This window comes from Staurois parvus, unplaced genomic scaffold (assembly GCF_062004578.1).
Source record: "Staurois parvus isolate SC_StPar_1 unplaced genomic scaffold, SC_StPar_1.0 ptg001428l, whole genome shotgun sequence".
Classification (NCBI taxonomy): Eukaryota; Metazoa; Chordata; class Amphibia; order Anura; family Ranidae; genus Staurois; species Staurois parvus.
In genome coordinates, this window is record NW_028319224.1 from 254,500 (window position 1) to 266,563 (window position 12,064).

General features: G+C 42.6%; 1 protein-coding gene across 1 annotated transcript in view; it reads left to right on the top strand.

Moving 5' to 3' along the window:
- Window positions 1-12,064, top strand: part of SLIT1 (slit guidance ligand 1) — a 615,356-nt gene that overhangs the window by 68,395 nt on the left and 534,897 nt on the right. The window contains exon 2 of the mRNA XM_089662084.1: window positions 10,417-10,488. Coding sequence (XP_089518210.1) covers window positions 10,417-10,488 — 72 coding nt within the window. The remainder of the gene's footprint in view (window positions 1-10,416; window positions 10,489-12,064) is intronic.

Below are 12,064 nucleotides of genomic sequence, written 5' to 3' on the forward strand. Positions count from 1 at the left end.
CCCCCCCAGCATCCCTTGCCATTACATACATTCAGTGTATAAAAAGGAAGCAGTAATCCTCTAATACAATGAAGCTGGCTACTCGGTAACTGAAAAGCAACAATAGTTCTCTAATACAATGAAGCTGGCTTCTTGGTAATTGAAATGTAGCAGTAACCCTTCATTGAATTAGAGAATCTTAGCCCTGGTGAAGGGGGAATTTTATGGGCCCTCTTTAACTGAAAAGTAGCAATAGTCCTCTAATACAATGAAGCTGGCTTCTTGGTAACTGAAATGTAGCAATAATTATCTAATACAATGAAACTGACTACTCTTTAACTGAAAAGTAGCAAACATCCTCTCATACAATGAAGCTGGCTACTTGGTAACTGAAATGTAGCAATAATCCTCTAATACAATGAAACTGGCTACTCTTTAACTGAAAAGCACCAATAATTCTCCAATATAATGAAGCTAGCTTCTCAATAACTGAAAAGTACCAATAATCCTCTAATACAATGAAGCTGGCTACTCTTTAACTGAAAAAGTAGCAATAATTATCCGGTACAATGAAGCTGGCTACTCGGTAACTGAAATGTAGCAATAATTCTCTAATACAGTGGTTCTCAACCTTCCTAATGCCGCGACCCCTTAATACAGTTCCTCATGTTGTGGTGACCCCCAACCATAAAATTATTTTCGTTGCTACTTCATAACTGTAATTTTGCAGTGGGAGGACTAGTGCCACATCATTGGTGTCAGTGGAAGGAGTAGTGCCCCATCACTGATGTCAGTGGGATGAATAGTGCCCCATCGTTGGTGTCAGTGGGAGGAATAGTGCCCCATCGTTGGTGTCAGTGGGAGGAATAGTGCCCCATCGATGGTGTCAGTGGGAGGAATAATGCCCCATCATTGGTGTCAGTGGGAGGAATAGTGCCCCATCGTTGGTGTCAGTGGGAGGAATAGTGCCCCATCGTTGGTGTCAGTGGGAGGAATAGTGCCCCATCGTTGGTGTCAGTGGGAGGAATAGTGCCCCATCATTGGTGTCAGTGGGAGGAATAGTGCCCCATCATTGGTGTCAGTGGGAGGAATAGTGCCCCATCATTGGTGTCAGAGGGAGGAATAGTGCCCCATCATTGGTGTCAGTGGGAGGAATAGTGCTCCATCATTGGTGTCAGTGGGAGGAATAGTGCCCCATCATTGGTATCAGTGGGAGGAATAGTGCCTCATTATTGGTGTCAGTGGGAGCAATCGATGGACCTCTCGGTCTTGTTGTGCCGTCACTCCTCTATGCTCCAAGCTGTAACAATGTGAAAGTGCCCATACCTGCAATAATTCATTAAGAATGAGTAGCACCACAATGCATCAATGTAGGGAACCCCGAAGGTTTGGATGGGCCTAAAATACTAGCCGGGACTCGTCGTCATCTTTTTGTTTTTCTCACCACATTTGAATCGGGATCTGTTTGTGAAATTGTTTCTTTTTTTCGTCCTCGGACACCTAAAAGGCGCAGATCTGATGAAGATTTCCCCCCCCCGGATATTGCGCGCTGCGTGTGGCCGCCGTTAGAACAGCCTTTTTCTTTTTTAATTTCTTCAGACCAGGGACGGTCTGAGCACTCATGGGGCCTCCAGGCAATAGGAAATCATGGGGCCCCTGTGTCCTTGCCCACACTCAAATCACACCCAATAAAGCCTATGAAAGGTACTAGGGGCATCTCATAGGGCCCCTTACTGACCCCGGGCCCTCGGGCAGTGCCTGAAGTGCCCGAACGGTCAGTCGGCCCCTGATCAATACTTTAATTTGTTGATGTTAGATTCATTCTTTCATGGCCAATGTTTCATGTTTCATGGCCAATGTCTAATGTTGATGTTAGATTCATTCTTTCATGGCCAATGGAAGATCAAAATCTTCATTTTATGTGCCTCTGTAAGATGGAAACTTTCATGTGGAGATATATGATCGATACCAGGGGCGGACTGACAACTCATGGGGCCCCCGGCAATAGGGGATCATGGGGCCCCTGTGTCCTTGCCCACACTCAAACCCGAGGGCCCAAATGGTCAGACTTTCCGCCAGTCGCAGCTGATCCGTACACGCCGTGACGCAAAGGGGATATTTAGTCACCGTTTTGTTTTGATACCGGCGGGCCTGGCAACATAACTGCAGTATTGTTTGCGCATCGCTGACGGCTTGGCGTGCGACGCGTCCGAAGGATCCCAGCGCGGTTTGCATTCCTTGCGATCGGCCGAATGCGGAAATCGGAGCTTCCTCCACTAATTTGTGTCGGAGACATAATAAAAACATACCTGGAGCAGCGCGGGGCCGCGCTCAACGTTGTTTTTCCTGGATTTACAAAAAAATGGAACGCGGTTCAAATTCCATAGCCGGAGGGCGCGAGGGACGGCCGGAGCATCAAATGAGTTAAAAAACGCTTCCCCTCCGCGGGTCTAGTTTAATTTACTGCGGTCGGAGCAGAAGGAACGCTGACCTATGAATAGTCTCCGAAACCCGGAACCCTCCATCAGGGGTCAGCTTTGATCTAAATTATGCCGTTCTACTTTTATACCGGAGCACACATTTAACTCACCCGTTCCAGTTATGTACACAGGGAGCCAGCGCCTACCTGGTCAGGATTTCTGTTTTTTTTTTTGTTTTTTTTGGCGACTCTGGTGGAGTTTCATTTTTTTTAAAACTAAAATATACTACATTTATGTATTTTATTTTATTTTTTTAGTTTAATTTAATTCAAAATTTTCCCATTATATCTTTAATAATTTGATTTTTTTAACTAAAGAATTACATTTTTTTTTTACTAAAATATTTTACATTTCTTTTTTAAAGTTTAGTTTAATTCATTTTTTTTTTAACTAAAATATGGGCTGATGTTTGTCCAAACATCATGGTTCTCTCGTGTTTGTGTGTCTCTGTTTTTATTTAGGCACCTGCCTACATAGATATGCTTCTCTTGGACCTATATCTGAGAAGATAGCTTGGCCAATGATGCGCCCAGGCAGAAAAGTTCTAAAATACGAGTTCTTTACTTTCGTATGGACGCTTCAGCTCAATGTTGGGCTGATGTTTGTCCTAAGGTCATGGTTGTCTTGTGTTTGTGTGTCTCTGTTTTTATTTAGGCACCTGCCTACATAGGTATGATGGTCAGGTGTCCACAAAGGTCTAGGTGTGTACCTACAACCCATATTGTCCATAGGTCATCAGAAAACCAGGTGTGGTGGTCAGGTGTCCACAATGGTCTAGGTGTGTACCTACAACCCATATTGTCCATAGGTCAGCAGAAAACCAGGTGTGGTGGTCAGGTGTCCACAATGGTCTAGGTGTGTACCTACAACCCATATTGTCCATAGGTCAGCAGAAAACCAGGTGTGGTGGTCAGGTGTCCACAATGGTCTAGGTGTGTGCCTACAACCCATGTTGTCCGTAGGTCAGCAGAAAAATCGAATGCTTCTCTTGGACCTTCCAAAACGATATCTGAGCAGATAGCTTGGCCAATGATGCGCCCAGGCAGCAAAGTTCTAAAATACGAGTTCTTTACTTTTGTATGGACGCTTCATCTCAATGTTGGGCTGATGTTTGTCCTAACGTCATGGTTGTCTTGTGCTTGTGTGTCTCTGTTTTTATTTAGGCACCTGTCTACATAGATATGACGGTCAGGTGTTCACAATGGTCTAGGTGTGTACCTACAACCCATATTTTCCATAGGTCATCAAAAAACCAGGTGTGGTGGTCAGGTGTCCACAATGGTCTAGATGTGTACCTACAACCCATATTGTCCATAGGTCAGCAGAAAACCAGGTGTGGTGTTCAGGTGTCCACAATGGTCTAGGTGTGTGCCTACAACCCATATTGTCCATAGGTCAGCAGAAAACCAGGTGTGATTGTCAGGTGTCCACAATGGTCTAGGTGTGTGCCTACAACCCATATTGTCCATAGGTCAGCAGAAAACCAAGTGTGGTGGTCAGGTGTCCACAATGGTCTAGGTGTGTACCTACAACCCATATTGTCCATAGGTCAACAGAAAACCAAGCATGGTGGTCAGGTGTCCACAATGGTCTAGGTGTGTACCTACAACCCATATTGTCCATAGGTCAGCAGAAAACCAAGTGTGGTGGTCAGGTGTCCACAATGGTCTAGGTGTGTGCCTACAACCCATATTGTCCATAGGTCATCAGAAAACCAGGTGTGGTGGTCAGGTGTCCACAATGGTCTAGGTGTGTACCTACAACCCATATTGTCCATAGGTCAGCAGAAATCAGGTGTGGTGGTCAGGTGTCCACAATGGTCTAGGTGTGTGCCTACAACCCATGTTGTCCGTAGGTCAGCAGAAAAATCGAATGCTTCTCTTGGACCTTCCAAAACGATATCTGAGCAGATAGCTTGGCCAATGATGCGCCCAGGCAGCAAAGTTCTAAAATACGAGTTCTTTACTTTTGTATGGACGCTTCATCTCAATGTTGGGCTGATGTTTGTCCTAACGTCATGGTTGTCTTGTGCTTGTGTGTCTCTGTTTTTATTTAGGCACCTGTCTACATAGATATGATGGTCAGGTGTTCACAATGGTCTAGGTGTGTACCTACAACCCATATTTTCCGTAGGTCATCAAAAAACCAGGTGTGGTGGTCAGGTGTCCACAATGGTCTAGGTGTGTACCTACAACCCATATTGTCCATAGGTCATCAGAAAACCAGGTGTGGTGTTCAGGTGTCCACAATGGTCTAGGTGTGTGCCTACAACCCATATTGTCCATAGGTCAGCAGAAAACCAGGTGTGATTGTCAGGTGTCCACAATGGTCTAGGTGTGTGCCTACAACCCATATTGTCCATAGGTCAGCAGAAAACCAAGTGTGGTGGTCAGGTGTCCACAATGGTCTAGGTGTGTACCTACAACCCATATTGTCCATAGGTCAGCAGAAAACCAAGTGTGGTGGTCAGGTGTCCACAATGGTCTAGGTGTGTACCTACAACCCATATTGTCCATAGGTCATCAGAAAACCAGGTGTGGTGGTAAGGTGTCCACAATGGTCTAGGTGTGTACCTACAACCCATATTGTCCATAGGTCAGCAGAAAACCAGGTGTGGTGGTCAGGTGTCCACAATGGTCTAGGTGTGTGCCTACAACCCATATTGTCCACAGGTCAGTAGAAAAGTCGATTGCTTCTCTTGGACCTTCCAAAACTATATCTGAGCAGATAGCTTGGCAAATGATGCACCCAGGCAGAAAAGTTCTAAAATACGAGTTCTTTACTTTCGTATGGACGCTTCATCTCAATGTTGGGCTGATGTTTGTCCTAACGTCATGGTTGTCTCGTGTTTGTGTGTCTCTGTTTTTATTTAGGCACCTGCCTACATAGATATGATGGTCTGGTGTCCACAATGGTCTAGGTGTGTACCTACAATCCATATTGTCCATAGGTCAGCAGAAAACCAGGTGTGGTGTTCAGGTGTCCACAATGGTCTAGGTGTGTGCCTACAACCCATATTGTTCATAGGTCAGCAGAAAACCAGGTGTGGTGGTCAGGTGTCCACAATGGTCTAGGTGTGTGCCTACAACCCATATTGTCCATAGGTCAGCAGAAAACCAGGTGTGGTGGTCAGGTGTCCACATTGGTCTAGGTGTGTGCCTACAACCCATATTGTCCATAGGTCAGCAGAAAAGCAAGTGTGGTGGTCTGGTGTCCGCAATGGTCTAGGTGTGTACCTACAACCGATATTGTCCATAGGTCAGCAGAAAACCAGGTGTGATTGTCAGGTGTCCACAATGGTCTAGGTGTGTGCCTACAACCCATGTTGTCCGTAGGTCATCAGAAAACCAGGTGTGATTGTCAGGTGTCCACAATGGTCTAGGTGTGTGCCTACAACCCATGTTGTCCGTAGGTCAGCAGAAAAGTCGAATGCTTCTCTAGAACCTTCCAAAACTATATCTTTACTTTCGTATGGACGCTTCATTCCAACGTTGGGCTGATGTTTGTCCTAACATCATGGCTTGCTCGTGTTTGTGTGTCTCTATTTTTGTTTAGGCGCCTGCCTGCATAGATATGATGGCTAGGTGTCCACAATGGTCTAGGTTTGTACCTACAACTCATATTATCCATAGGTCAACAGAAAATCAGGTGTGGTGGTCAGGTGTCCACAATGGTCTAGTTATCTGCCTACAACCCATATTGTCCATAGGTCATCAGAAAACCAGCTGTGGTGGTCAGGTGTCCACAATGGTCTAGTTATCTGCCTACAACCCATATTGTCCATAGGTCATCAGAAAACCAGCTGTGGTGGTCAGGTGTCCACAATGGTCTAGGTGTGTGCCTACAACCCATATTGTCCGCTCTCCAATCTCCATTTCTTCACTTTCGGATATTTTCTTCGTTTTTCTCGAGTTTGGGGTCAAACAGTAGAAATGCAGAATCCTGTGGCTGCCGGTTCGGCTCCTCTGTACAGCAGTCCGTGGTATGAAATCCAGCCAAGCGAGAGAGGAAGGTGTCCCGGCATGGAGGGAGCGACGCACATTCGCCACCATTTTCTGGATATTTTCAGCAGTGGCATGAAGATGATGTTCTGAAGTTTGAGTGCAGTAAGGGCTCCCCTCCCCCTACTGCTGAGCCGGGGGCAGCCCCCCTCCTGCCCACCCCTTGTCCCTTCCCTGTATACAGCTATGAGGCATTCCCACATACCATGTACAGTCTGATCACTGTGGGAGGAGACTGGTGAAATGACTCCTCCTCCTTCTACAAAGTTACAATGTACAGCCTGATCACTGGGGGAGGGGAGACTGAGGAAATGCCCCCTCCTTCTACAAAGTTACAATGTACAGTCTGATCACTGGGGGAGGAGACTGAGGAAATGCCTCCTCCTCCTTCTACAAAGTTACAATGTACAGACTGATCACTGGGGGAGGGAAGACTGAGGAAATGACTCCTCCTTCTACAAAGTTACAATGTACAGTCTGATCACTGGGGAAGGGGAGACTGAGGAAATGCCCCCTCCTTCTTCTACAAAGTTACAATGTACAGTCTGATCACTGGGGGAGTAGACTGGGGAAATGACTCCTCTTCCTTCTACAAAGTTACAATGTACAGTCTGATCACTGGGGGAGGGGAGACTGAGGAAGCTTGAGTGCATTAAATGGGCCACCTCTGTAAAGTGTCATTACCGCTCCCCCATGTGAGCTATGAGTAAATGATAAGTGCTCAGGCATCAGTCATCTGTCCTGTGGCCCCCTCCGTACAGCGGCATTACCGCCCCCCATGTGAGCTATGTGCCATTTAATAATGACATGCTTGGGATGTTTAAATGGGTCCATCCCTCAAATTTTTTTGCTGCCTCTGACCTTTCACCTTTGTAACCTGACCCCTGCCGGCAGCACATTCTGCAAGTCTGGAAGACCCCGTGTCCCCCGTGTCCCCTGTGTCCCTCGTGTCCCCCGTGTCCCCTGTGTCCCCTGTGTCCCCTGTGTCCGTTCTCCATCGTTCACACTCAATGCAGCTCACAGTTTATGTCAGGAATGAGAAAAAAAAATATCCAGAACAGAGTTTGCACCCCAGCCTCTTGGGAAGTGGAAGACACCCCCCCCCCCCCCCCCCCCGGTGCCCCCATAGATCTCACATCCTCAGTCAGGGGGTCTTCCAGATCAGGTGGTTCTCTCAGATAGTTAGACCTCCACGGCTGACTACATACATGACAGGGACAGGCGTGTCCAGTGCCCATGACAAGGATGCAAAGCACCCCCCCATGCATGCCCGTGGCTGGCATGGAGTGTCCGCTGCCCCCGCATGGCCAACCACTGGCTTCTTTGTGGCTAGAATGTATTTGCACATGATGTGTTTTTTTTCCGTGTCAGCCGTGGACGAATGGCGTGGAGGGCAGCAGCTGTCAGAACAGACATGAAACGGCAGCCCCTGGTTGCTGACCACTGATCTGGAGCTCTCCCTACCGCTGCACCCCGGGCGACTGCCCCTCCTTATTGTGGCCACTTTATTCATGGCGGCTCCCCTCTATCATTCATCATAATAATAACAAATATAATTCTACTATTATTATGTTGTTGTATTATTAATAACAATATTACATGTGATGCTATTATATTATTATGCAATGGCATGTGATTATATTATATATATTATTATTCCTGTTATTTCTACTATTAGTATTCTGAATAATAATAATAATAATATCACAAATAATATTATTATTATGGTGAGTTTTTTTATGGTGATGCCCCTCTCTTATTCATAATAATAATAATAATAATAACAAGACATATAATTATAGTAATATTATGTTGTAATGATAATAATATTACATGTGATGCTATTATTTTATTATGTGATGGCATTGGATACTTTTATTATATCTTATTATATATCTATCTTTTGTGTGTATATATATATATAATTTCTATTGTTTCTACCATTATTATTCTGAATAATAATATCACAAATATTGTTGTTGTTATTATTATTGTGGTGACTTACTTTATTTATGGTGACTCCCCTCTATTATTCCTAATAACAATAATAACACATATACTTATAGTAATATAATGTTGTAATAATATTAATAATAAAAATAGTATTACATGTGATGCTATTATATTATTATGCGATGACATGTGATACTATTATTATATTATGTTTAATATTATTCCTATTCTTATTCTGAATAATAATAATACCACATATAATAATATCGCAAATATTATTATTACTATTATTGTGGTGGCTTTATGGTGACTCCCCTCTATTATTCAAAATAACGATAATAACACATATACGGTAAGTATAGTAATATTATGTTGTAATAATATTAATAATAAAAAGAATATTACATGTGATGCTATTATATTATTATGTGATGACGTGATACTATTATTATATATATTAGTATTCCTGTTATTTCTACTATTATTATTCTATATAATAATAATATCCCATATGAGAATATTATTAATAATAATAATATCACAAATATTATTGTTATTATTATTATTACTCATAATAATACATGTGGTATTATTATTATTACTAATACTACTACTAACACTAATAATATCACATATAATTCTAGTAATATTATGTTGTAATAATAATAATATTACATGTGATGCTATTATTGTATTATGTGATGGCATTGGATACTTTTGCTATATCCTATTATATATCTATCTTTTGTGTATGTGTATGTATATATATATATATATATATATATATATATATACATTTCTATTGTTTCTACCATTATTATGCTGAATAATAATAATATCACAAATATTGTTGTTGTTGTTATTGTTATTGTGGTGACTTACTTTATTTATGGTGAATCCCTTCTATTATTCCTAATAACAATAATAACACATATACTTATAGTAATATAATGTTGTAATAATATTAATAATAAAAATAGTATTACATGTGATGCTATTATATTATTATGCGATGACATGTGATACTATTATTATATTATATATATTAGTATTATTTCTACTATTATTATTCTGAATAATAATAATAATAAACCATATGATATTATTATTATTATTATTATTATTATTATTATTATTAATAATAATAATAATAATAATAATAATAATAATAATAATGTCACAAATATTATTGTTATTACTCATAATAATACATGTGGTATTATTATTATTATTATTATTACTAATACTACTACTATCACTAATAATAATAATAATATCACACATACCAATAGTATACATGTATTGTTGTAATAATAATATTAATATTACATATGATGTTATTATTATTATTGTTATTATTAATATTAATATTATTATTACTATTACCACTCTCCTAGATTGTAAGATCGAAAGAGCAGGGCCCTCGAACCCCTCGTGTAGTGTATTGTTACTGTCTTGTATCACGTTCTGTCCCCCACTATAATGTACGGCGCTGAGCAAACCCTTTGGCGCTATATAAATACTGTATAATAATAATAATAACATATACCAACAGTATACATGCGTGGTTGTAATAATAATATTGCATACATTATTATTAGTAGTAATAATAATAATATTTCATGTGCTGATGTTACTATTATTAATGCCATCATTATTTTGGTTATTATTACTAACAATCATAATATTACTCTATGAATTATTAGTATTGTGATTCCTATTCATCATGCTATGACATAGGATATGAATATTATATATGAATGTATCCTTTTCCTGTGCCTGAGGAAGGAGTGAGATGTGTGACATTGCATCCAGGTTGAATGTTAATCTTTTTTCCTCATATTGGGTGCGGAGGATTTTTCCCCGCCAAGCTATCTGCATGGATTTACAATATCTCACACCCTCTGATGTTTTCCATCACACGACGATTCTTTCTGATTCGGATGCCGTGTCGGTGGACAGATTGAGCTAAAAGTTTTCTTTTTTTCCCCCTCTTTCTGCAGAGAACTGAATGGTAACAATATCACTCGTATTACAAAGAACGACTTCTCTGGCCTCAAGCAGCTGCGAGTCTTGTAAGTCTTCTTTCCCTCTTTGATTCAGGAAATGTAATGCATACAAATGAACGAGGAGGAAATACACGCTGGAAGAGATTTCCATGGATTCATAGGAACTTGAAAAGAGAATTTATTTCTATGAAAATCCAATTTTGGGAAAGTAAATCTCATTAAACTGTATATTTCAGCACGGGAAGGGGGGGATCATAGACGGGCAAATCTTCCAGTAGTAATGGTGAGGAGGAAAGATACGGGCCATTGTCAGTCACTGCTTTGCTGTGTGATTCCGGCATCGCTGGACACCGACATAAAGATTTTCCAGGCTGCTGGGCATTTCCAATACATTTGTACCCGTGCTCATGAACGCTCACCGATAAACCCCAAACCAAAAATGTCTTTTGTCGCCGTCTACCAGTCCTTAGATATGGTGGATTCAATCGCTTTCATCTTCCAGACTTTTTCCCCTTTTTTTTGCACCCAGTACGTTTGTGAATACCAGAAAATTGTATCAAATACTTACAGCAGTTTTCCTTTCCTGGTGCCTATCCATGGCAGCATACTAGTCACCTGATAGCCTTCCCAGCACTGCCATGTTCCCTACCTGGTGCCTGTCCATGGCAGCATACTAGTCACCTGATAGCCTTCCCGGCGCTATCATGTCCCCTTCCGGGTGCCTATCCATGGCAGCATACTAGTCACCTGATAGCCTTCCAGACACTGCCATGTCCCCTTCCGGGTGCCTATCCATGGCAGCATACTAGTCACCTGATAGCCTTCCAGACACTGCCATGTCCCCTTCCGGGTGCCTATCCATGACACCACACTAGTCACCTGATAGCCTTCCCGGTGCTGCTATGTTCCCTTCCTGTTGCCTATCCATGGCACCACACTAGTCACCTGATAGCCTTCCCAGCACTGCCATGTTCCCTTCCAGGTGCCTATCCATGACACCACACTAGTCACCTGATAGTCTTCCCGGCGTTTCCATGTCCCCTTCCGGGTACCTATCCATGGTAGCATACTAGTCACCAGATAGCCTTCCCGGCGTGGCCATGTTCCCTTCCAGGTGCCTATTTATGGTAGCATACTAGTCACCTGATAGCCTTTCCGGTACTGCCATGTTCCCTTCCGGGTGCCTATCCATGGCACCACACTAATCACCTGATAGCCTTCCCAGCACTGCCATGTTCCCTTCCAGGTGCCTATCCATGGCAGCACACTAGTCACCTGATAGTCTTCCCAGCACTGCCATGTTCCCTTCCAGGTACCTATCCATGGCACCACACTAGCCATCTGATAGCCTTCCCGGTGCTGCCATGTTCCCTTCCTGGTGCCTATCCATGGCACCACACTAGTCATCTGATAGACTTCCCAGTGCTGCCATGTCCCTTCCAGGTGCCTATCCATGGCACCACGCTAATCACCTGATAACCTTCCCGGCACTGCCATGTTCCCTTCCTGGTGCCTATCCATGGCACCACACTAGTCACCTGATAGCCTTCCCAGCACTGCCATGTTCCCTTCCAGGTGCCTATCCATGGCAGCACACTAGTCACCTGATAGCCTTCCCGGCACTGCCATGTTCCCTTCCAGG